Consider the following 27,518-nt stretch of genomic DNA (forward strand, 5'->3'; position numbering starts at 1 on the left):
TTACAGAGCTGAAGTGATACACATTTTATTTTTGAACCGATGCAGCTACAGTCGTCCTCATCCAACAGGGTGTGGCCTGCTGCGTTCATTTGTTTAGATGCCGTTAAAATACCACGGTGACTTTTCCTACAAAAACCCATTACACAGAATAATAAGGTATACAGAGGAACAGTATGTTACAATAGTACAAATGATAAATTATATTATACAGTTATAATGCCAACAGGTTGAGCATGTATCCAATAAAAAAAGCAGCCTGCTCCCAGTACTATGAGAAGGGTAAATAGACAGACGTGGAAAAGATTAGAGGAGGCTGTTTATGCATATAAAGACGGACAGTCCATCAGGTCAGTTAGTCCTCGTGATAAAAGCATAGCAAATACATGGAGACACGCAGAGGAGCTCGCTACACAGGCCACATTTCACTGCACCATAGCAACGACTGTGAAAAACTGTTTGACTTCAGTGTCATCTGACGGCTTAGGAGTGCTGAGTTTGTTTTAGAGACAGTAAAAGTTTCAACCTTTTTTTTTTTTTTTTTCCTTTCAATGCATCGCTACCTCAACCTTTTCAACAATCACTGGAGTGAAATCAAGGCCAGTGAGAGAGTGACGTGTGTCTTAGCCAGAAATCATAGTAGCATTTCAATTAGCACGACATTTATTAGCAAATCTAACCTTGCAAAACACATCAAGCGTTGACGATCTTTTTTCTTTTTCCAAACGCCAATATTTGCATATATTTAGTTGAGATAAAAATGTATGCTGGTTTGCAAGTCAGTGTCACGTCCATTTACCACCTCCCCCCCCCCCCCCAGCATAAAAGTCATCTTCATCAGCATCATCAAAATCATACACACAGATGGAGCTGCCCCTCCTTTTGCCTGAGAGAAATGAAGGTCTGTGTTTAGTGGAAATATCATGGGTCCCGCAATGTAGCTACAATACCACAGTACACCAGGAGAGGGCGTCAACTCAAACCAAAAGAAGAAGGAAAAAAAAACCTCCACAGTAATAACATTGGCAGTGATAATCACAGCTGAAGAGAGCGGGCTACAGAGAAGAGCGGTCTGCACCGGGCACAGTTTATCGTCTGTATTTAACCAACCCACCAAAATTTTAGCTTGTTGTCAGTAAATGTTCTGATATCTAAATGTTCCAAAAGTAACACTTTCCTCCATGACCTTCTGCACAAAGGGCTCTGAAAATACATATTTTAAAAAAACTAAATTTTAACAATGGAGTCATGAATTTTCATTAACAAAACTATTCCAATTATGACATCCTCAGAAATCAGTCGCTATGACTTTGGTAAGAGTTGTGCTTCTAAAGAGAAGAGAATGACAAAAGCCTAACCCAGGGTGAAAAAAAAAAACAATAACAAAAAAGGAAACGCGTAAAAAGAGATCGACAATGATACATGGCTTAGCTATTACACAGCCCCAAAACTCTAAAAGAAAAGAAAAAAGGCTTGGATTTACATCTAATGTGTAAATAACACCAAAAATAGTAACAAAATAAACAACTGCTTGTTTACATGACATGTTCAGCTGTGTTCTGCTGCAGGATTCCCTGTGCTATCAAAAGACCGATACTGGAATAACCCCGTGTGAGTATATGTGTGTGCCAGATAATGTTCTTGTCGAGAGATTAGCCCCGTAAATCCACTCAGAGGTAAAACTCTGCTCATGGTGCCGAGTGGCTAACATGCTCTTTAAACCATAGGAACACTGTGATTGTATATGGTTGCACACGCATACACAGTTAAGGCTGCGGATGTCTACATAACGCCCGTTTTGACTCGCTCTTCAGAAACTTAAATTGCTTTTTTTTTTTTTTTTTTTGTTTCCCCACTTGTGGAGTGACTGAAACACTTTCTCATTAAAGTACACTTGGAAGCTAAACGTATCTCTCACGCAAACACTCAGACCCACACACAGCCCACCCTCTTTCCCTTTGAACCTAGAAACAAACTAAACAAAAAAAACTGTCCCATGATGCCTTTCTGCATCCTTATGTTCAGCTGGCTAAATAGTGATGCCGTCACAGTTCATGTCTTTTTCCTCTTAACTCACACTTGGGGGGGGGGGGGGGAGGACTCACTGACAGAGACACCAACATGTAGCTGTTAGTATCTGAGCATTAACAGTATGCCTGCTGCACAGTGCATGAGCACATACAGACATACAAACAAAAATTGCGTTTGCTTGCAACCCCTTGTTCAAGGGGTTTTTCTCCTCTGATAATGTTCATAGTCTATCCCGCAAACCCCCTGCTTGGTTGAAGTTCCTGTGGAGGGACGGGCACACACACAAAAAAAAAAAAAGAGGGTCCAAGTTGACGGGAATTGACCAAGCGAGAGTTGTGACTGAGTGGTACCAAGAGCAGAGGCGGTGTGGTCGTCTCCCTCCCTTAGCTAAGGTGTAACGGTGAGCCCAACAGTCGCAGAAGGAAAGAAGAAAATAGGAGAAAGAAATTGTGCAAAATCCCTGCTTAGTTACACACACGTTCACACACACACACACACACACACACACACACCAAGAGTAAAAACACATCTGTCCATCTCTCATTCTTACTCCAGTGTGTGTGAGTGAAACCCACTGGAATATACACAGTGTAAAAGTACTGAGATGTGCACTCGCTTGCTCCCAGACAAACACACACACACAAACACACACACACAAACCAGCTGACAGGGCTTATAAAAGATTAGCTCTAGTGAAGAGATAAAGATCCTGGCGTTAGTACAGTCAAAATCTCCTGTCCCCCCACCATAGAAGAAGAGGGGGGGGAAAAAAAAAGAAAGGAGCAATCCTAGACGGGAGAAGTGAGGGAGAGGGGGCGAGTGAATGTGAGCAGGACAGGGAGGAGAGACTGTGCCCTTTTCTCGCCTCTGTGGGGGGAGAAAAAAAAAAAAAAAACTGTAAACACCACGGTGTCTCTGTAAGTCTGTAGACAGATGCAAACCGTTTGTGGTCATCAACGTCATTGTCAGATCAGTATGGAACACACAGCACTAGGCAGCTTGTAGCATTTAGAGAAGACGAGAGGGAGGAGTAAGGGAGTGTGTTAAGGTAGGAGGAGGCCAGGCCGGGACAAGGACCTGGTGAGGAGTTGGTTACGGTGTAAGAAATGGGATAAGACATCTCCTTGTTTATTCTGAAGCTTCTTGAGGAGCCGAAGTTGAAGAGAGAGAAAGAAAAAGAAGGTAAAACAAAAAAAAAAGGGGGGGGGGGGTGCGGGGTGTACTCTGGTGCAAGTTTCCCCGCCCTCACAAAAGGAAGGGGTTGGTGGTTCCAGTGGGCTGCGTCCCGGCCTGTGGCGGCAGGCTCATCAGGGGCTGCGGCATGGACATGGAGGCTGGGATCCCCGCAGTCATCCCGGCGTTGGCTCCGACAGCGCCCATCCCAGGCATCGAGCGACCCATGGGGGCCATGCCTGCCAGGGGGACCATACTGATGGGCTGAGCGGGCAAGGAGGCCAGGTTCATCGGCTCGGCCATGCCGCCAAAGGCAGAGAGCATGGGGCTGACCCGCATCTGGTTGAGGGTGGGAGGTGCGGGCTGGCTCAGCTGGAATGGGTTGGCTTGGGCTGCTTGAGCTGGAGCAGAGCCACCTGGGTAGAGACGGGTAAAGAATTACAGCTACAGGACTCTGGCTCCAGATTAACACTTCTATTATTATATTGGCAATTTCCAAATTCAAGCTCAACAAGACAACGCAAGAGCGATGATTCAGCATTTCACTGTGCAGATAAGTGAGTCTCCCAGGCTAGGCTTGCACACTTCTTTATCGTATCTATACTTGTGTTATCCTGTATTCCTTAATTTACCTCCTTAAAATAGCCAGTCTTTGCATTTAGTTTTTTAAAAAAGGTTAATATTAGATAAGATACTCTAACATACCATCTTGCGCACCAGTGGAACCCAAGAACGGATTGATGATGGGCGCGGGTTGGGCTGGTTTGGTCACCAGAGAGTCCAGATTGACCAGGGCAGCGTTGGGACCCAGGAAGGACTCCGGAGTCTTTCTGGTCGGGTTTGTGATGCTGGACATGGAGGAGGGCAGTGGGTCGAAGAGGTCCAGGCTGCCGCTGCTGGCGAGACTGACTTGGGAGGGGATTGAGGACGCTATGGCCCCTTCACCTAAGAACAGAGAGCGGTTGTATTTCACCGATGAGTAGCTGGAACTGAAAATCTCTTTGAGGAGACAGAAATGTTAGAACACTGAGACTTCTTGCATACATAGAAAGAGTGTTGCCAACATAGCTGTCACCTGAAGGCGTCATTACATCTCAGAAATGAGCGCCGACTTTCCGTGGGTATTGAAAATATGAGTGTCATATTATGCTGATTTGTCACTAGCATGTCAGTACAACCAAACGCAGCACCCACAGATACGTGAGCATCCACAGTCACCGGGAAATTAAGAAGAGTTGATGCAATAAAATGATCAGAGGATGCTTTTCTGAGAGCACATCAGAGCCAGACAGTCTGGCTGTTTTTTCTAGCAGCAGTTAGACGGCAGTAGAGACATTCATTAATGCACTCGCACAGGGACACTCACAAACCTGGCATGCCAGCTGCCACACACACAAACACACACACACAAACACACACACAGAATGTCAAAGGAGGGAACGGTCTCGTCCAAACCAAAACTGAGATGTAGCAAAGCCAAAACAATGAGGCTAATCAAATGGAAAAAAGGAATCCATCGCTACTCTGCATGGTGGAAATTTGTTTGACACAAATCTCTCACTTTGTTCTGCAGGGACGCTGATTTTTTTTAACATCTGTTTACATTTGTTTTGAAGAGGATGAAACACCTCAGGGATGATAAACAATGGAAGACGGCAAAACGTCAAGCTTGAGTTTGGAGCGCCTCAGACCTGCTGCTCTTGTTTCTTCTGAAGAGTTAAAGAAACAGATTTTCTTTTTTTTAAACGTTTAATTGTTAAATTGAACATTTCCTGCTAGCACTGCAGTCGGAAAGTGGTCACCAGTTACAACCATGACACGGTTATGAAGGGAGTAAAGCTCAGCTTGCTGTGTCGGCTACTGTTTTGGAGAGACTAGGGATCGATTTTGGGTCAAACTTGGATTTTATTCAGGTTAAATTAAGTTAAGTGATCAGTGTTTATCATGTCAGTATATCTTCATGTCTGATCTTGCTTTTTAGACAGGTTTGGAAGCATTTACGATACTGGTATGGCTATCAGAAAATATTCTAATTACTAAAGCTTAATGCTCATGTAAAGCCTGTACTAAAGTAACAAGGGCACCAGCAAAAGATTGACTAACTTTGTACGCTTGTTTTTGTTCCTTGTTACTTTGAATATATCAGAAATGTTTGTGTTAAACTGGAAGAAAAACTCCAGACGCCAGTGTCCCCCTCCCAACCCCAAGAGCCAACCTCACCACGTGTAAGGGAAAAAAAAACACTTAAAACCTGTGCCAGACTGTTCACTGGAACCCTTTGAGTGATTTTTTTTTTTTTTTTTTCTTTAGATCACAGCGGAGGGATTCAATAAACTGGATGGTACAGGTCTAATATTGTTTAACCACGTACATTAAATGCAGCATTAGAGTACACCACACTGATATGGGACCAGACTGGAGCAAACACCTTCTTTATTTTTTTTCAATTCAGTGTGATTTCCTGCAGCATGTGATGGCATCAACACTCCTGCTGTTTAAAAGTCTTTGCTCACGTCTGGTGACATCTACATAAAAAATAGACAAGACAATGTGTCACGTGTCTGTGGCCCCCGCTGAAACTTCTATTTTGCAGACGGGTAACTATTTCAGACACTTGAGGAGGGGGGGGGAGGGGGACAAAAACAAAGAAACACAGACTCCGTGTCATTATTAGAGAGAGAGACGAAGACAAGGGTGAGTACCAGTGGGGACAGAGGAGGAGGAGCGCAGGCTGTCAAACTCAGAGAAGTCCTCTTTAGACGTACCGTTGGATGCATTGAACAGGTCAAAGCTACCTGAAAGGGGACAACGCATACACACAGACAAAAAAAAAAAAAACACAACCAAATAAAGACATTTAGACGGATGGAAACAGACAACACAAGCGTGAATGAGTGTGGATTCATTGGTAAACTAAAAAGGGGGAGATGAATACAATAAGCAAGTGAAAGCATGCAAACAACAGATCTCTATTTCAATCTTTTCTGTGTGGAGGTAAAGTTGTGGTGGTACATTTTTGTAAAGGCCCTAACGATTGACTGATGATGACATCTCCCTGGTGGTCACCTGCGTTCGAAGTCTTAGGGCGGGCGGCAGCAGAGCTCCAGGGATCAGAAGCAGGAGCGGAGTTTGATGCCCAGGGATCAGTGCTCTTCATGGGTGGGACAGAAGGAGAAGCGCCCCATGGGTCCACTGGGGCAGCTGGCTTAGGGGCAGACCCTGGGGGAAGCAGGGGAGAGGTTCATCGTTGGGGAGGGGGTGGGAGGTTTGCATGGATTCAGATTGGAAATGAAGAGGAGGAAGTGGCAGAGGAGGAGGCCGAGGAAGAGGAAGACAGCAGGATAGAGGTAAAATAGCAAGCATGCATTTGATATGAGCCATTCTGAGTTGAAGTTCTTCTATATCTCCCGACAGCTTCTTCCTTTCTCAGCACACTACTTTTTCTTCACCGCATCTTCCTTTAACATCCCCCCCCACCCACCCCCACCCCTCCTCTCCTCTCCTCTCCTCTCTGTGCAGTAATGCTGCTGGGCAAGTGGAGCAGCATTCCTATTTCACAAAGAGTCACAGTCCTACGAGCTGCAGGTGGAGGGCCGAGACATCATGCACACACACAAACAACAAAAACAGAGAAAAAAAGAGACCGCTCACACAGATACTGCGCAACAAAGACAGTCAGTGTGTGTATACTAGGATTAGTCACTAAATCTGAATTTTAAACTCCACGACCATACTGAAAAAAAAACACAAATTATGAGTACATGTTTTAAGAACGGAAATCCTAGACACCTAATCCTGTTTTTAATAACATACACACAGCGCTCGAACACACTCCCACACATTTGAATTGTTCATAAAATTTAAGGCAAAATGAGTAGCAATTACCTGAAACATCTTAACCTAAATTTAAGTATAATATCTCAATTCCATTGAAAAACAGTCTGTAGCAGACTCCTTTAAGACTACACTTCTATTAAAGGTCACATATTGTGAAAAAAAGACACCTGATCATATTTTTCTAACACTAATATGTGTCCATAGTCTGTCTACAAACCCCCCAATTATGAGAAAAGTCCTCTCCGTCTTTTGCCTGCTCCACTCTTCAAAATGTGTGCGCAAACAGGCTGTTTGGAGGTTTTCCCTTCATGACATCACAAAGGGCAGTAACCCCTCCCCCAGGTGGGTGACACTCCCACAGGTAGGTGTTTGTTCCGCCGTCTGAGTATGCCTTCTCACCGTAAACAAATAGGGCATGGTGCGAAAAAGTCGAGCCATTCAAGCCCTTCCAGAGAGGAGGCGTGGTCAAACACAGCTCATTTGCATTTAAAGCTACAGACACAGAAACAGCCTGTTCTGAGCAGGGCTGAAATAGAGGGGTTTATAGGCATGATACATTATAGGAGAGTGGATTTATAGCAAGACACTTCACAGACATGTTTGAGGGAGCTCTGAGACTTATCTAAACTGGTTTAAAATCAGGACGATATGTGACCTTTAAATATTCCCTCACAATTGCATATTATCTACTATAAGTGTGTATCTGCAGAGAATCTGCTCTCTCCAATTTCTTATTTTTCGACTATGTTTGGGACATTTCTGTTCATCCACAATGGAAAGTTGCTGTGTAGCTACCAGCCAACCTCCTTACATGAAACACTAAATTCAATCTTCTTGGTCTCTCTCTGTGTGTGACAAACTCTAAAAGACGTGTGTCGAGATGAAAAAAAGGTCATGTGAAAAAAAACCAGTCTGCTGTGTCAAGAAGAATATTCAATGCTGCTTGTGTGACAAAGGGCAGAGCAGGCAGGAAAAGACAGAGATCATAGATAGGTGATAACAGATCATATCAGTTGTGAAACAATCAGAAAATAACAGTTTGCAGTCTCTATCTGATACACTGCTTTGTTTTCAATAACAGCAGCAGCTCTATTCAATCAACTTCCAGTCATCTTTTCCTTACAACAGCTTTGGCTTAAAGATCTGATTGCATCTTGTTTGTTTCCAGAGATTTGTTTCTTTTCAATCAAATGTGAAATCAACAGACCTTGTATCATCATCATCAAACTATTGATAATTTCACCATTCTGTGCAGCTCTCCTTGTGACCGTTTCCAGTGAGGGCATACATCCCTGTGTGTGTGTGTGTTTACCATAAGGCTGCCACGGGTCCTCTGATGGTGCCGCTGCAGCAGCACCCCGAGCACCCCAGGGATCAGCAGTGGCCCCAGGCTCTGGGACATCCATCAGGTCCATCAAAGACGACTGAGGCTAGAAGACGGAGAGAGAGAGGATTAGGAAGACAGAGAGCGACAGGGTGGAAAGAAGGCGGGGAAAAAAAGGGGACAAAATAGGAGAGTAGAAAAGATCATCTGGAAGGACAATCTGCCTGTTGGTCATTATTCTCTCCAGCATGAAAATAGTTCATACATACTGACAGTTGTCATTATAGAAAAAAACATGAGCCATAGTCACGCAGCTGAAACGCAGAATCACTTTAGCTCTGCATGTCCTCAGACTGCAGTCAGCCCCGTTATTCAGGCAGAATAATGATGAGCCGATGAGGCAGCCTGCTGCCAGTTAGAGGTTTCATTTCTGCTCCTGAAGCAGCAGACACAGACGAGGACGAGGAGACTCGAGACTATTTCAGGAGCATGGTGATAACAATGGGATAACTGAGTCACTCGAGACTCTGTGTGTTTTACCTCTTTCTTCTTCTTGGGTAGTTTTGCAGAGTCCGAGCCTCCTTTCTTACTCTCCTCCAGGGCCATCTGTAGTCTCAGGTCGTCCCCTCTGCGGATGCGGTCCTCCTTAACACACACACCCAGAGCACAGGAATGTGGGTTGTATTCATTACGATACAAATACTTCAATTTAATACGATTCAATTCTTTACAAGTCATATAGCAATAGCTGATGAGGATAACGGAGCATAGTGCCAAACAGTTGCTATATGCACCACTGATACTCAGAATCATAGTCTGATCAGAATATAGTGCTTCATGTAAACGTCACAATCAGAAGTGCAAAACAAAAAAAGAAAGCTGCAACACCGAATCCTCAACAAAATCAAAAACAGCTCAGAACTCCCTTATTGAAAGGACTAAAAGCCAAAACAGCAAAGTGGATCAGATCTCAGCACAGGTTCTTTTCTACTACTTCTGGCAGACTAGACCAGCAGGTCAACTCTGCGCGTGTCAAAATGGTTTTATTCTCATTAAAGTTGAAAGGTGGATTTCTTTGCACAAATAAACCAAGGTAATGAGGTGTTCAAATAACATGTGTAGCATGTGTTGTGAGTGTATGTACCTGCTCTGCAGCCTCTCGGCTCATGGCTAGAGCAAGTTGAAGCTGCAGCTCTTCCTCTCCGCTGGTCTGAGGTCTGGCCTGCTCCAGTTCTGAACCTGCGTTTGGGGATGTGGCTGAGGGACCGACACAGAACACATGTTAACATCCCTGCCAAATGGGCTAAACCAAAGCACATACAAACATCCATATTATCACATAAAGGACTCTCACATCATCATCATCATCATCATCATCATCACAGAAGAGGCCCTCAGAGAGCCTGTGGAGGATGACAGGTTCATTCAGCTAATTGGATTAGATGTGAACATGTGGCACCCAGACGTACACACAGATACTGCACACAGACACACACAACCCCACCCCACACACACAACCCCACCCCACACGCACACACCCCTCCCTGCCCATATTTTTATTGTAAAAGATACAATACTTAAAGTTGTTCACTGAGGTATGTGAGGGTGTGCTCTTAAACTCATAGTGTATTTAAAAAAAGTGACTGCTGTGTTAGTGGTGTAATAATTGATGCCAAGTAACGCACACTGACATCACCGCATCATCTACTCTGGACTTTTCTGTCTGTGATGTCACCTTGTCTGCGTCACCATGTGTGCGTGTGTGTGTGAGTGAGTGATGGAAGCATAGAAAAGCGCTCTACAAGTCAATTTACCGTCTACTCAAAGCGCTTTAACACCAAATGTCACACCTATAGCTGCAGGAGCTGGGGATCGAACCCCCAACCTTCCGATTGAGAGACAACTGACTCTATCAACTGAGCCGCAGCCCCCCCCCCCCCAACCCCCCGTGTCTCTGACTTAAGACTTTCCAACAATAACTATGAAAGGTGTGCCTAAAAGAAGTTAATCAAACAAGACTTTCCTTTTCATCTAAACTTCGACAATTCCTCTCATTCTTCTTCTTTTTTTTTTTTCATTCCTCCTGACAAATATCCACTCTTCACATCTTTCTCTGCCGCCAAAAACAACTAGGACCAGTCACGAAATGCTCTGCGGCTTATGTGGACACTCCCAAATTCCAATTACGCAATGCTCATCAAGTCATGTTGATCTTCTTTATTATGTCACATCATTTTAGGTATTCTGAATGCAAAATGGATCAAGACAAATATATTGCAGGACCCTAGAGCAGCGACTAAAACAACATAACTAACACAAACAGGGAAAACACTGGTGGCTTGTGTCACTTCAAACATTTTGACAGAAATCGACCCGCCTGGTCAAAACAACTGTATGTCGAAGATGTCAAGTTAATGAGATATGAATGAACACCAGAGTAAATATTCTTATTTCTTTGATGGGAGCCAATTAGGGCCCGACCAATATGTTATTTTTGGGGCCGATAACGGTGTTGATATTAGAGAGCGAGAAAGTACCAATAACTCTTTAAAGCTCACTCTTACATTTCTTTTAACAGTTTAAGGGGAGGCTAAATGACTACTTGAGAAGCTAAATAGCAGACACATTTCTGCATGACTCATAACCAGGAAGACATTAACATGCATTTTCTACAAAAACTGATAAGTCTTAACTGCTTTCCTGCCCAAACTTGCTCCTTTTCAAACCCATGTTTTAGATTAACCCGTCCCAGGGGAAAGTGTTTCAAAGTACCCGGGGTAAAGGCGAGTTTGGCCAGCTGGTGGGACAATAGACTTGCCTTAATCATCATCTACAAGCAGACACAATGTAACCCTGCAAAACTTGTTTCTTTGTGTAAAATTGATCCAGCTCCAGAGAGACAGAAACTACAGTATATAAAGAGGCAGAGCCAGTCCGCAGAGAAAAAAGTATAGTTCTCATTGACTGTATTCAACTTGGATACAATCAGTGACATCACCCATCGCTTACTGAAGGGAAATTTTGAAGCCCAACGACGGTGGTCACCATGTAGGACATGCTGATTCTAACCTTCTCTCAATCTAGAAACAGGCAGGGTGAAGCTGAGACCAGCCTTTAACCCCTCTCTCAAACAGTCACATCGTCCACCTATCTTGAAACAGTTTTAAACCACAGAGCCTCGAGAAAGACTAAACTGACAACGAAATGACACACAGAACAAAATGTGAAAACAGCATGTCCCAAGGACAATAAACAAAACTCAAAGCCAACTCAAACACACTTCTTTCTTGCCTGCCACCGTGGGAATATACCATTTATGGTTCATCAGAATCCCTGAGCAAAATTCAGCCGACCTCATTTCTGTATCATTATAGTTACTGATGCTAACATGCAAATGATCAGTGTTATCTTACATTGTTGTTCCTGCTTATTCCACACATACTGTTACCATTATAAAAAGGCATTGTAGCTATAAATCTCTTATTTATTGTTGTTGTTTGTCTCTCTCTGTTTTGTTATTGTTGAGTCTTTGTAGATAATAAAACAAAGAGCACAGTCTAGACCTGTTTCTTTCTACCCTATTGATAAAGCTGATGAGCTGAGGTGCTTTTAAAACAAGTGTACGCTACAATCCAACACACTTGAGCGTATTACAGAGAGAACACTTTGGAAAAAGTGAAATGTATTAATGGCCACTGTTGTCATCTGTGGTAGATGTATGTAGTCGATAATGTTGAGAATTGTTATTCCAGGGTATGAACCACATTTGCAGACACTCTGTCTCTCAATAGATAACGAATCAAGAAGCTGTTAGGAACCTGTTGAGTGACAAAACAAACTAAATCTTTGAAAGATTTGACAAACAAAAATAATTTTCCTATTCTTCATATTTGTCTGTGCTCCCGTGTACGTTGCTGAACTAGGATCCTATCTCTTAAAGTCTACTTACTGACCTTGAGCTCGTCTTTGAAAACACTCAACTATGTCAACTTTTACTCAGAACATGAAAAGGCATTACTGAACCACACACAAGTACCATTGGCTCAAAAACATCAGGGGAAGTACAGCTGAAGGATACAGATGAAGGGCCTTGCACACCCACAGACACAAAGGTTAATGAAAGTAAACAGACACACAGGTGCGTGTGGGTTAGATACTAGTTTCATACAGCTGAAGTGAAATACTGAGTTGGAAAAGTAACCAAATAAAATGATATAGAGAAAGAAAAATGGTTTTTAAATCTCTTTGACAAAACATGTTGATCTTTCCACGTCAGAGATGGAACAGTATAGCAAAATAAAAACTGAAGAACGAAAATGTGGAATATTTGACAATTAAAATAATGTCATGAAGTGTATTTCAGTTAGTTTCAGACCCTTTCAGAGTCTTTGGGCTATGAACTTCAACACTAACAGAAAACGTTTTCATGCTCATTCCATCACACCCCGTTTGGACAATAAGTGAGATTGGAATCCCAAAAATTCTGCCTGGCAACGCCTACATTGACACTCCGGCCTCGCTCCCATAGGCCGGTTACCTTTTTATGTTATCTAAACTAACGACTCAGCAGCAGGAGCTTCCTCCTCCGAGACGCACATTAAAGCAAAACATGCATGCAAGAATTTGGAGCCACAGGTTCAGAGATGTGACACAGATTCGGGCTGAAACTACACAGACACAGATCCACCCTGCAGTGTACAAAGGACCGGGGGTCAGGGGATGTAAAGGAAAGGAGGCCCCAAGGTTCATTCTTTCATTTTAACTACTCCATTCTTCCACTCCGTCCCTCTGTGTTACCACATTCTGTGTCTTTCAACTCTCACACTCCACCTTTCTGTCAAATTCGATTATTTCCAACACATTAGCAATTAAGACTTATCTCCAGAATCACTTATGTGAATAGAAACTTCATCTGATGAAGTTGCGTAAGTCACCACGGTGCTGTTCTCCGAAACAAACTGCCTGCTGGAGTGAAATCGCCTCAAGATTTTATTATCTTTTCAAAGCGCTTTTAAACATTGATTTTCTGTCGTGCGTCTGACAGCGATGGTGTTTTTACACGTGCACAAAACTCCTGAAAATGCTTCCCGAATTTGACATAGTGAGCTACATGTAAATGCAAACGGACACATTTTTCATTCCCAACTTTGGCCCTGCCAGCCGCCTAGTAAAATGTTTGCATGCATGTACATCCAATTACACATGGCTTTGACACAGTAAATCTCGTAGAAGTTTTCAGGAATGCATGTGTGAAAGGGGCTTTAGAAGGATTGTGTATGTGCGTGCTAGCGTGTGTGTGCATGGTTTGTGTGTTGTGTAGATTGGAGCAGAAAATGTTTTTTCCCCATTAACTTTCTTTTTATCAGATATATGTCATTGCTATCTCGGTCTAGCTGTATCTCTCTGTCACTGTGTGCTCCTGCAAGCCTCCCCTGCTGTCTCTCTGGAGGAGTGAGTGTATCAGTGCAAAGAGGAGCAGATTCCTCTGTCATGTGGATGATAGAGGCTCGGGGGGGGGGGGGGGGGGGGGGGGGGGAATCTGCTCTGCTTCCTCTTCTGTGTGTGTGTATGTGTGTGTGTGTGTGTGTGTGTGCTGAGGAATGCAGCCCTACTGCGGGACTACAGGCCAGAGACGGAGCAGGGGGAGGGGCGGCTTTTAGGATGTAGGCCAAAGTTACAACTAGGACAAGATATATGAGATAGATGGACAGATAGATACCGTATTGATCCCGCGGCAAGTTCAATATAAAATATTCTGCATGACACGGGTTGTTTGAACATGCAGAACGAGACCTGTGTAAGTCCTGTGTGTGCAGCTTGTGTGGTAGCAATCAGCTCATACTCACAGCCGTGATAGGACGCAGGTGAGCCCTCCGACCTGCCGTACTCTTCGCTGTATGAGGTGGAGAGATTGGGTTGAGATGAGCCTCGGCCAAAACCCATCTGACTGCTCCCTGTGGACACCTGGGCCATGCGCTCTTTGGTCTTCAGAGCCTGAGACCTAGCAGGGAAAAAAAAAAAAAAAAACACAAAATAGAATATGAGAAATCTTGGCTCAAGTCAAGACTCTTATGTTGTAGCATCAAAAAAGGAAAGAATAAGCAGAAGGTATAAAAGCAAATTTGGAGCCCTTGCAGAAGTAGAAGACCAGTGCATGTATAATCTCTAACACAATTGTTCACATAAATTCAGTTATTCAGCGATATTTTCATATGAAACCACAGAAGACTGGGTTGAATAACTCAAGCTTTCAGAATTCCTGACAAACACATCGCCAATTTCAAGTGCACTTAGTTTGTTTGCACTTCTGACTAGTGGTAGGCATTAGGGCTGTCAATCTTCAGGTACAATCCCATTCAAATGAGTGAGTGAGATGTTAAAAAGTAAATTAAGCCCCGGTTTGGCTCAGTACAGTCTGGTACGGTTTGGTAAGGTAAACCCTGATCTTACTTGCGTTTCCACAGCCAAACCGTACCCTTACACATCACTAAATCACAGCAGTGCAACATAGTGTAGGCAGCCAATAGATTCAACCAATAAGAAGAACGTGACACAGTAAACAACGATCATATATCCCTTAAATTTAAGTTTCACAGTTTCAAATAAACTACCTGAGAAAAAGATCTTGTCCAGGATATTCTAATTTTTTGTGCTGCAACTGTATGTTGTATAAAAACAATGTTACACTTGACATCATGCTGTTGAATTTAATTATCAGAACACACGATTATTATCACACCAGCTCTAGCACTCATGTGACATTGCTTTAAGTAACTGTGGTCACAGAATGATCTGAACTGTTGATACATCATGTTATTTAGTTTCTAGCCACAGACTGATCAAAGTGGAAAAAGCCATGTATAAGATTTTATTCACAGTTTCTCTTCTCTGTTAGTTATGATTAAATGTGACACATTAAGAGCACTAGTCATGTTCTACAAGAGGAGATGACGCCAGTGTCTGTTATCGTTTTCAAACACTGTGTATCTCTTCATATTTCATTTCCAGAGCTCTCACCTCTCTCCCTTGAGGCGGTCCTCGTCTTTCAGTAGCACCACCAGCTGCTTGCTCTTCTCCCTGACGTTGATGCCCTGATCCTTGCCGTCCCTGTCAATGTACTGGAAGTCCTTCAGCGTCTGGATGGCGAAGATGTTCTCCTTGCACTGCAGCGCCACCCGCTCGGAGCCCGTCTTGATCAGGTAGTCGAGCAGGGTGAGCGCCTTGTAGACGTGGCGCCAGTTCTTGCCGTGGTCGTTGAGCCGTTTCCAGATCATGCTCATGATCTCGCTGAAGGCCACCACGTTGTAGGTGAGGTCGGCGATCTCGGACATGAGCGAGGACGACGGGCCCCAGGGGTCGTTGGAGGTGGCCTCTCTGACTTTCTTCTCTGCGTCAGAGTAGTTGTTCACCATGTTTTTCATCTGCCGCCGGATGCCGCTCGGCATGGTGGCGGTGGAGATGGGACAGACGGACAAAAAAAAACAAAAAAAAAAACACACCGTAGACTCTCACACAGGTAGGGGGGGGGGGGGGGCAATCTGTGCCTGCTTGCTTCTGTGCGCCTGTGTCCTTTCTCAAGGCACGGCAGTGGTGTGTAAATGTTCTTCTGTACAGGTGTGTGTGTTGCGTGTGTTTGCTTAAGAGGCTTCTCCAGGCCAGTGCAGTGTTCCTGAGTCCTCCAAAACAGCGTCTGTTAAAACCATCTCCACACACACAGCCCCGGCTGCACACATGACCACGCCATCACCTAGGACAGACACACACATGACAGATTAGTGGAAGGAAAAGAGTTTCAGGAAAGGTTACGTACAAAGACAAGAGCTAAATTGCTGCAATAAGCCAAACTTAAGGATCAACACTTACACACCGCCTTATTTTCAAGTGTGAAAAGCTCAGTGTTTGATTAATCACTCGGTCAACTTCAGGTCCGCCTCGCTCCACCTTTCCTTCACACGCTAAACCATGTTGTGATTTAAATTATATGACTTCTGGGTATAAGTCACATTTTCAACACCTGAACAATGAGATTGTGACGATAACTTGTATTTTTAAAAGCAGCTGTAGCGGACTTCCTTTTTGAAACGAGACAAACAATGCGTTTCATACTCTCATACTTCGCTAAGACATTTCCATCCATGCACTTGTACAGACGTCATTATTTAAGAGGCTGGGACAGGCTGTTGTGAGCATGATGAATCGTGTTTCCACTATTTTTTTTTTTTTTTTTTATCTCAACCATGTTTACAGTAATCTGACTCAATTCTAGATTACATGACATGGTGTTGAAGTAATTAATGACACTAACGTGTGTTTCGGAAAGTAACCTGAACCATAGATTTTAGTTTTACTGAGAACTGAGAACATGGAAACCAATGACAAGAGAAAGAGTTATTTTTACAGGTTCAGAGCAACAATATCAATAAACGAAGAAGTGAGACAATACGCTTTGTTGATCCTGCAAGGGGAATTTCAAACAGGATCCTGTGGACAAGCACTAAAGAAGGGATGTCAGAGTGAGGGGGCTGCCCACGAGCGCTCCTGAGCTGGTTGTAGGTGATGGGTTGGTGCCTTGCTCAAGGGCACATCGGTAGTGCACAGGAACGTGGACTGGCACCTCTCCAGCTACCAGACCAATTTCCAGAATTGGTCGGAACTGGGACTTAACCCGTTACCAACCCAAGTCCTCCCAGACTGAGCTACTGCCGTTAAAACATCTCTTAACTCAGTAGCCAGTTTATCAGATCAAATTGATTTAAAAACACTCCATTACACTGTCCTTTTAGTTACTCAAAATACAACCTAACGTACCTTAATATTCTCAAAATGTACAATCTTTCATAATTATGTCCAGATTATTATTTTTTCTTAATCATCAGGTTAAAAGGGAGATTAGGAAGACTATGTGAAGGCTATTAAGCTCCAGCTTTACTTATTTCAATTTCACACCACTAGAATAAATTAACATCCGATACTGAAAGAGGACAGAGCGATGACTGAGTAACAATGTGTTTCCAGTCCTGGGTGGGTGGCAGGGGAGAAAGACCATTTCCAGTCTGGTGACGACAGACTGATGACTCCTCTGTCCCGGTTCTAACAGATCAGCAGCCCAGCCTCTAATCACTTCAGCGTCGACACACACAAGTACGGAAAGAGTGTGTGTGTGTGTGTGTGTGTGGAGACTCACAGCTGTGCGACCTACACAGCTACAGCTCACTTGAGCGTGAAGTCAGTTTCACATGCAACATGAAGTCATGAAAACAGAGTATTATTTTCTGGCTTTTATCTGATGAGCAAAAGTGCACAACTGTGTGTGTTTTTATGGGGTGGAAAGAAAATGTCTATTATGCTGCAAAATTAAATTCTTAAAGTGTTATAAAGCTTCTTATCCCGATATTGAACACATATGCATGTATGGGGTCCCAACCCCATGTGTACTTGAGGTCTAGATCACGTGGGGTCGCATTGGAATTCATATGGGGGTCGCCTGAAATGTGTATTTATTGATCAATAAAAAAATATAGTGTATATAAAAAAAAAATAGTGAATACACACTACTGTAGGCCAAAGCCAGTTTCAGAGTCTCTGTTTGTCATTCATTGTGCAGAAATGTCATCCACGCCTTTCTTCCTCTGTCTACAATAACACAAAAGAAAAAATATTTTACGACAATCTGTGTTTTGGATGTCTGGAGTCACCAGAGTATTGTGAAGTCCAAGTGGGGTAACAAGCCAAAGAAGGTTGAGAACCCCTGGCAAAGACCATGTGTGACCCCTGATAATGAGATCACGATACAGCGATGATGTGATGATTTACTGCAAGTTAGTCCTATAATTTCAGATGACATACAATTTGGCGTCATTTCCTCTCCAATCGTGCTTTATCCTTTCACTTCTTTTCACAGCTGTCCGACATTATTCGCCGTCTTCTTTTATGCTACTGTCAACTTCTTCTTTGGCCAATTAACTTCTGATTTATGTTACCCACATTCATGTCAATAGTGCAACCCTGAGGGATCATATAGTAGTGATGCTATGGGGGAAATTGGCAGGAAAATATTTTTAAAGCGCTGTATTTCTTATTTACTAGCATTTCGATAATGGTATCACAAGTCAGGGTTGAGGATATACATTTCCACATCGATACCCTATCTGTTACGGTATCTGATTGGTGCACTGACTGGCATATAAGCCAATGACCGACCCCACATTCAGCTGGTGTTGTAGGCCCACACTGATCCTGGTACTCCTTTGCTTTGTTATTCAGCCAACTTGGCACTAATACACCCATTCACATTAAAAGCAAATGAACAGAAATGTGATATTTTGTACGTTATCAGCAGCTACGGTTTGCTGGCATCTTTCTGTGCCTAGTGCTCATCTGACTGCAAGCTAAGGGAGTCCCACAATAAATTACCCTGTTGAGTAATCTGATCCCTGTACCAAGCGTGCATGGACAGGCCCCACAACCAAGTGTTTTCATGAAGAGAGGAACAGAGTAAAAGGTGACTCAAGGTTAAATTTGGTATGTATGTGTTTGTTTCTGGAGTCTTCTTGCCATGGCAAGACAGCTGGTAAGAATAACAAAGGTGAGGAAATGAGGAGTGTGAGGATATATATGCTGTGGAGGGGGTCAGTAAACAAATTTGCACATCCCTTAAATTCACTAAAGAAATGTGATTCCTGTGGAGAGTGGCCCCCCCCCCATCTTAAGGCTCCTCCGCCGCCGCCACCACCCTCCTCCTCGGCCTGCATCCGCATGAATACGTCTCAGAACTAATGACACATCTGCTCCCATAATCAACTATTCACCCATGGCAGACAGGAGGAAGAGAGGAGAGTCTGTCTCGTCCATCCCGTCCCTTCCACACCTCCTTTACGCCCCCGGAAACAACCCCCCACCATGAGACTCTGTCAGCCGGCCTTCCTTCAGTGCCTCTGTGCTTAAATCACTCAGGCCAAAAGACCCAGAGAAGAGAAATGCAGGTTCATTATATGTGAATGACCGAGCCTGTCTTTCTCGTCAAACTGCCATTACGCCATCTTATTAGTTCAGGGTGTACTTTTTGCAGCTTTAGATGAACCCAAACAGCAATCATCTGCTGCTCTCTGCATGTCAATGTGTGAATCCATCTCAAGTCTCTCTAGCCGTTTTCACATATACACTCCTGAAAAATGTCTAGAAACTTCAGGCAGGCTGCCTTTGAAATTGTTGTGGCTTGCTTGTTCACACATCGACCTAACAGTGGGAGGCTAACCCTATCAGACGGTGAGTGGGGTCTCAGGAGGAAGTACATGATGTAAAGCTCTTGCACTGCAGTCGCAGAATATAAAAGTCAAACGTCATCACCCCCTCCCAATCGCTGGCAGTGAATTTTGACCACAAATGTCCTGCTGCATCGTCAAATCAGCTAACCCCAACTTCATGCAGATAATTAAGTAGAAACATTAACACTGTAGTGTTAGTGGCAAGTGTAATGTAAGTCAAACATTGTAAATGTCAGCATTTTTTCCCCACCAAAATACATTTATTTTATCACTTTGGTATTGGGGGGCACTCAGTAGCAACCACTGCGTAAGTCTAGTTGTTGTTATTATTGGTATAGGGAAAGGAAATAGGTAAAAGACATCTTCATGCATATTCTATTTCAAGCACTATAAATTAACCTACTTCTTTAATTGGCATGGTGGTGTTTATTACCAAAAACACTAAGGGACTGATGACGCTTTTGCATGACTAGAATTCTGACATTCCCCTGCAACTACGCAACAAACCACACATGTATGTTGTGACCAAAGAGTTGGCTTTAATCCAGAGTCAGCCAGAAGGTGAGGGAAGAGAATCTTAATGCAACTATAACGTGCAACATCAGAAAAACAAACTAAAACCGACCGTGGGATTCAGTTTCAACCAAATAAGACACTGGGGAAATGACATTATTTTCATATCATGTCTGTCCTGGAATGGACTAGCAGAACTAAAATTGAATATTGGGATCTTTGACGATTTAAAAAAAAAATTTTTAAATTATGCTTCAAAAGAAAAACACCCAGGTTTTCAATGCACTTTGGGTAACTTCACATGAAAAAAACCACAAAACTGAGCCCAGTGCAAACCCTCTTGCACGAAGAAAGCCAGAGAAAGCAAGAATGCACAATTATTTCAAGAATGTATGAATGCACCTTGTGTTTTGGTGGCCCTTATCAACAGGTGAAATCCCCTTGCTGAACTGTAAATCATTTCCTTTCGAGAGGCATCTAAAAATGGGTGCAAATAGACTAGAACTGCAGGCTGATCTCTGCATCTGTGGTGTATTTCAGCAATAGTTTCATGCATATTGCTCGCACATCGCAGCCACTGGAGCGGATACTAAAGCGGCCCTATCATGCATGTCAAAAACAACAGAAAAAATGTGATACCTAAATGTCCAGGTTTGTTAACAACATAGATTTAAAAAAAAAAAAAAAAAAATGGTAGCATCATCTGTTGACATGACAGTTTGAAAAACCAAACAGATAATCAGCGAGACAAAGATATCTTAAAGAACCACATCAATGGAGAAGTTCAAATCTTGCTCAGCCGAGAATAAACAGCAGATGTTGCAGTGCTTGCATTGTTGGGATGCCAGTAAAGAGTTTGATAATAGAGGATGATAAGGATTAATATGGCCTAAGTGAATCTGCCTTGTCAGGGTTCAACAGTGTAACATGAGGTCTGATCCGTCAAGAGGACCGTGAACTACACACAGTTGAATGGTCAGGTGCAAAAAAGACAACACAACATACCTATGCCTGTATCTGGGTGTGTCTTGGCAGGACCTCAGCAAACTGTGATTAGCTTAAGGCTTGAGAGGCAGCACACAAAGAACAGGTCTACCTTGCCAGACCTACATACAGAGAGAGTAAAGCTGATCTGGAGATAGACGGCTTGCACAATGCCTGTATGTGTGTGACAGTGAGTGTGTGTGACAGTTTCATGGTGTCTTAGAAAGAGAGGGATGGGCAACAGCGGGACATTAAGGCATCCAGCTGGTTCCTTCACCACCAAATGTTCTTTTTCTGTGCTGCATTGGTGTGTCACAAAAAAAAAAGCACCATATCAGTAATAAAATGCTCAACCACAGAATTATCATGGCTTTCACCTGTTGTTGGAATATTTAGGTCACTGCCTAAAAGCCAAACTACCAATCTTATCTAGACTAACCCAAGAATAGTAAACATGTGTTGCCAAAAGCCTTAAAATGGCCTTAACATTTCTAGAGGTAAGGTATGCTGTTCATCAAGCCTAAAGCACCGCAGATAAGAAGATAAGACACCCTCTTATTGGCATGTCGTCACTGCTTTGTCCTCCCTTGTCGGTCAAGAAACCAAGTCAGGGAAGTGAAGAGGATGTTGATGATGCATCTGTTGCTTAATATGACAGACTGAGTACAAATGCGCCCCCGTCTGTTTCTTTGCCTTTTGAATATAAGTATTTAATACCAAAGTGAATGAAAAGGTGTGGTAGACGGCAAATGATAAGGCTCAGAATCATTAAACAAGTAATAGTCACTCATAACAGAGGGATATGTGAGCACAGAAAACATCCACGGGTCAAAAATATTTCTGGATTTGATTGACTTATAAAACCAAGAATGTACGGCTAAATGAAAGTCACTTAAACGTAATAGAGATGGGTCTTTAAAGTGAGCAGATCCAGGTGATATGGTTTACTTCGAAGAGACGAAATTCCCATCAGTTCTGTTGTTCTGCACATATCCCTGCACTCATGTTCACTTCATTTGTCCGTCTACTCGCCGTTATATTGTATAGTTTCTGTTTATAATATGTCTGCACTCATGCACTTCTAACTTATGTCAATACTGTCCATTTACAACTCTGTTTTTGCACATTTACATTCAATCTTCCATATATAATCTTCCAATTAAGACTAGTAATGCTTAGGTAAATCCTTGTTGTATATATACACATTCTTAGTTTTGATATTTCTAGTACTTATTTACTTTGTATTTAATATTATATTGTGTTTAGATTTGCTAATATTGTGTTTTTCATTCATATTGTGTGTTTGGATAACCTGCTGCTGTAGACAAAGCCCTGCCCTTATCTCAGGCCACGTTTAGGTGGACTCAAAGTGGCTCTGAATGAAAACTTCATATTTGAAAACATATATTCTCACACACACACACAAATAAAGAAACCTTGTCACAGCCCTGGATCTATCTCCAAACACATTGTGCAGACTTATCTGACTGATATGAGTAAAACAGACTGGAAAGAATTGCACTAAAACAAAAAATAAGCACCTGGATGTCTTGCAGAAGTACAACCTAAAAATGTTAGTCGTCGACTTTGAGGCAATCAAAAGAGGAAACTAAAGCAAATCAAACATCTTAACAAAAAAAAATACACAAAAAAAATCACGGCGTTTCCTCTACTGATGCTAACATAGCTTTGTGGCTAACGATTGTTTCCATGAAAAAACTGCCACAATAATATTCTTAAAACCACCTGATTCGGTTGTGGAAATCTTTGTTAGGTGATACTTCAGAGGAGAAGCGGGCCTGGAGAAGAGTCAGGTACCGCTATCGTTATAACAAGTGCAGCGCAAAGTAGTTACACTCAGTTAGCCAAAATAAGCTAACTGAGAAACCTCTGCTGAAGTCGGATAAAAAAAAAAGTGTTTAACACAACCACAGTTTGCCCTTACAAGTATTCATTACCACGCTTTGTAACCCCCCCCCCCTTAAAAAAGACGAGTTTAAATCGCAGCTGTCTGTCCACCAAACTAACATGTTTTTGTTTTTTATCAAAAAGGACAAAACTTGGGGTCGACAAAAAAAAAGTTAGATCCGAGCTAGCGACGCCGCAGCTCAACTGTTGATCCCTCAGTGACTCAAAGACACACTAAAAAACAAAAAGTGGGGTTACATTATTTGATTCCACAGTTAAGCTCATGCGAGATATTCAGCTACAGGATGATTCCAGTGAGCTCAACACTCCCGTACTTTTCTTTCCCTGTGCCAGAAACAGCCCTTTAGCATGCTAAGGCTAAGTTAGCATTTGAAGACGGGTGCTCGGTGGAGACATCGCCGGATTACAGGACAAAAACCCCGGAGAGGGAAAAAAAAAACAACAACTCGACTGTGTTGGAAAGCCTTACCGTATATCTGTTGTGATCCGTCAGGTTCTACTGTAAGTCCACTGACAAAAAAAAAAACCCCACACACAAGTTCAGCCAAGTCCAAAGAAAAAACACCCCCACCTCAAAAAAAAAAGAGTGCACTTCTTTCGGCGTTTTCTGAGTGCTTGTTGCGCCTCCGCCAAAGCTATGTGTTGCTAATGCTAATCCAGCTAAAGCCAAGCTACACGTATCTCCTCCTCCTCCTCCTCCTCCTCCAGAGAACATGGCGGGCAGAGCGGGAGGGTGGAAAGCTAGATAAGGGTGTGACCAAGGCTGTTTTTTGCTTGCCAGGGAGGGAGCCCCTCTTTACTTTATCTGTGAGCAAACACCCAGAAAAAACTGCAGCTCTTTTTAAATCCAGGTTGAAGACTCACCTGTTTGCGGCTGCCTTTCATTAAACAGCTTTAATAAGATTTTTTTTTTTTTTTAACTGTGCACTGTAACTTTTAACTCTTTTTAAAAAATATATTTTTTACTTTATTTATTTCAATTAATTTCATTTGAATTATTTTAATTTTGAACATATGTTTAGATTTAATAATTCCAGTGATTTTTATTTTATTTTTATTTAATCTATTTATTTATTATTTTTTATTTATTTCTTTATTTCAAACGATTAAAAAATAGATGAAAATGAATAAACAAATGAAAAAAAAATACAAATCTGTATAAAATGAAAATAAAAATAATAATTCAATATAATACACATTTGACTCGTTCGAAAAGGGATAGGAAGAAGCCTAGGCTTGTCAAGTCCTACCCCCATTCTTCACCATTAACAAATGCAAAATCCAATAAAATAAAATAAACGGACAATACAAAAAAATACTCCAATCGAGCTATTAAGAAAAACAGAACAAAACAAAAAGAAAAACAGAACAAATGTAATGTTTCTTTTCTTTCCTCTGTCATGATGCTTTTTGATGTCTTGTGTGAAGCACTTTGAATTGCCTTGTTGTTGAAATGTGCTATATAAATAAACTTGCCTTGCCTTGCCTTACTTGTATGATAGAAACTACGCTAATGTCACCCAGGTAATATTACAACAACAACAACAACAACAGTGCAGGCCTGATTCAAACTGCCTTATTTCTACTTTGTTCTCAGGATAGACGTGCAACAGGCTGGGCCTTTTTTTTTTGGTTATAACATACTTAGCCTATCACAGTGATGGTAGACTATCTGCACCAAGTAGACTTTAGTCCTAGGAGCTGAATAATGAGCGATTCTGTAGCTCATATTTGTCTGCTTCCCACTAAGGTGTAAAGATTCATGATTAGACAAGTTCGTCTGCTGTTAAAGCCACACCTGTTTGACGCTGCAGGCGTACACAGGTGACACCCCAATTCAGAATTTAGGCTAGATCTGTTCTGTCTACACCACAAACTCTCCCCTGTTTTACATTTGGACTCACTGTTGTGATTTTGAGCTTGACAGTCACTTCTTTCCCAGAGCATTGAGATTATTTTAGCTCGGTGTGGCAACACATCTAGACGGTCAAAGTGGTTCTTGGCTTACTTTTCGAATCAGTGTGTTTTCAGTGAGTCTTGATTAGACCCTTTTCTCTTGGGTGGAAACACACCAAAACTTATGCCTGATTGAAATGTAAACACCAAGGATAAAGATTTTAATTCAAAACACGGCTCCTATCTCTTTTCCTTTTTGATGACCTCTCTGGTAAGTTATTGTTTCAGGAAGAAACTTGAGTATTTTTCTCTCTTTTGAGAAAAAGTTGGACTGAAATATGAAGGCTATTACACAACCTTGAGCATGTCATGATTTGCCAATGGCAAGGAGTATAGCCTGTTTTGTGCGTGTGTGTATTACAGGTGTGTCAGAACAAGCCACAAAACATTGTAGGACAACATTCCACCACTTTTCCATTGTCAGAGTCTAACCGGCTCATCTCATCAAGCAGGGCTTTAAAGAGGGAAGGAAACAGGAACTTAGACCAGCCACACACGTATAGCACACCGCCATTTATTCAGATCATGTTCTAAGAATAGACTCGAAAAATAATACGACAAGCTATGAATAGCCTTTTAAATGTTTGCATGGTGAGCACTGTGCTTAAAAATAGAAGTAGGGATGCGATGCCACAGTGTTCTCTGTCAGCGCAGACAGAAAAGTTCCCAGGATGCAGATGGCAAATGTGTTGTTTGGAAACTTTACTTTGGGCTTACTGTTAATGTGCTTTACCTGCTTGTGTGCTGTGACATTTTATTTTGGTCTTTGTCTCAGCTGAGCTTCACTCACTCGGCGTTGTTTTTGGAGGGAAAGGGATAAGCCATGAATGCCAAGCTGATTTAGAGTGAGAGAGAGAGAGAGAGAGAGAGAGAGAGAGAGAGAGAGAGAGAGAGAGAGAGAGAGAGCTTGATTTAAAGGTCCTGTTTGATAAAAATCTTTCTCTTTTCAGCCACAACACTTTCCCTGCTTTAGACGAAAGAGAGTGGACATTCGGGGGGAATAATGTAATCACTTCACATCATGTGTCATAAACTTTGAAAAAATGGATCAATATTTTGCTGTTATTCAGTGACCCACATTTTCAGCCTTTTCAATAATGAATCAGAATCAGCTTTATTGGCCATATTCTTATTATATATTCAAGGAATTTGACTTTAATAAGCTGTGCTCTCTATATACTAATAACATCCAACATGAAACAATAAAACAACATATTTACAAGCCTGATTAAGATGATAGTGCAGTAGTGAGTAGTGCAAAAGATAAAATAAACACATACATTAGGTAACAGATGGGATGATTCAAAAGATGAATGTAGTTTTACAGTGTTTACATGAAGCAGTGTGCATATGAGGTCAGATGATGAGCATAACAATATTTACATGACCATAAAATGTGGACGCATAATCTTATTAAAATTCACAGGAGGATCATGTTTTTTCCAATATATATTAAGTTGGCGGCCTTAAGGAATCTGCTGATTTTCTGTAAAAGTTTCCACATTTGCAAACTCCGGCAACAAGCTAGAAAAGACCATATTTAGCTCTGATATGATCCAGAAGAGGATTACAAACAAAATGCGGGTTTATTTAACTACACTGCACACTGTTTCTACTGTGAACACTGGGGAAACCTGGACTGCACCTTTTTCATTTCAGGCAAATTATTTCACAAGTTCAGTGAAAGATTCAAATGAAAAGATAGGAAAATTGTCCAATTTGTAGACGCCTTCTTCAGACCGTCATCTTCCCCTGCAGTTTTACGTTCCACCACTAGATGTCAGAAGAGTTCTATTTTGTATTCATTGTGACGATACGGTTTTATTGTCACCAGTAGTCATTCAAACTGAGCCCCTGCAGTCATGTCCTTTAATATGTGAGTAGCATTAGTGAGTGAACCTTGATTTAGAGAGTCATTAGAGTTAATTATCATTAAGCACCACTTCCTGCTCGCCTTCATTGACCTGACTCACACTGCTTGTACTCTATCAGAGACTGTTGGGGCTGTTAGCTTCTCTGTAACCCCTAAGGTGTAATAAACAGACAGGGTTAATCCTGGTCCTACTGCACACCATCAATGAGTTTGGCAGCAATAATACACCAGGTGGTCTCATTTGCATTGGAACATATCAACAATAATCACTATCCTCCTAGGTTTACGTGTTAATAATTCATATTAACGACTCACTGTATAACATATTCTGCCAAACACAAATACACCAGACTCTCATGGACGGAAGCAACCTGCTCTTTATTCAACATATTCACATGGCAGCCTTTTTCAGTTGTTTGGCGGTTGTTTTCATGGTGTAACTCATTCACGATTTTACAGAAACTTCTTATTTACAGATTCTAAAAAAAAACACATGGGGTGGTTGTGGAAAAAATTCTGGGATTCCAAAGGTCTTGGAATCTAAGAGAAAAAACTTGTTTTAATTTTAAAGATTTTTGGAGAGGAATTACAGGGGTTAGAGTTGGAAACTGTGGTGAGAGAGAGAGACAGGAGAATG

The 27,518-nt window shown here is 42.1% G+C and overlaps 1 protein-coding gene across 4 annotated transcripts; it reads right to left on the minus strand.

The window, feature by feature from the left end:
• Positions 1-23,745, minus strand: epn2 (epsin 2). Of its 4 annotated transcripts, none has more exons than XM_020649573.3 (10): positions 23,522-23,745; positions 15,380-16,109; positions 14,209-14,363; positions 9,507-9,619; positions 8,903-9,007; positions 8,351-8,468; positions 6,268-6,420; positions 5,904-5,996; positions 3,907-4,146; positions 1-3,617 (listed from the first exon to the last, which is right to left on the minus strand). In XM_020649573.3, the coding sequence occupies exons 2-10, from the start codon at positions 15,805-15,807 to the stop codon at positions 3,274-3,276; spliced, it is 1,749 nt and encodes a 582-aa protein (XP_020505229.1). In that variant the 5' UTR covers positions 15,808-16,109; positions 23,522-23,745; the 3' UTR covers positions 1-3,273. The 4 variants fall into 4 exon arrangements, with proteins under 4 accessions (XP_020505229.1, XP_020505231.1, XP_020505232.1 ...); XM_020649575.3 differs by having other exon boundaries at positions 5,967-5,996; positions 23,522-23,744; XM_020649576.3 differs by lacking the exon at positions 5,904-5,996 and having other exon boundaries at positions 23,522-23,744.
• Positions 23,746-27,518: the final 3,773 nt, after the last annotated feature.

This window comes from Labrus bergylta, chromosome 16 (assembly GCF_963930695.1).
Source record: "Labrus bergylta chromosome 16, fLabBer1.1, whole genome shotgun sequence".
NCBI lineage: Eukaryota > Metazoa > Chordata > Actinopteri > Labriformes > Labridae > Labrus > Labrus bergylta.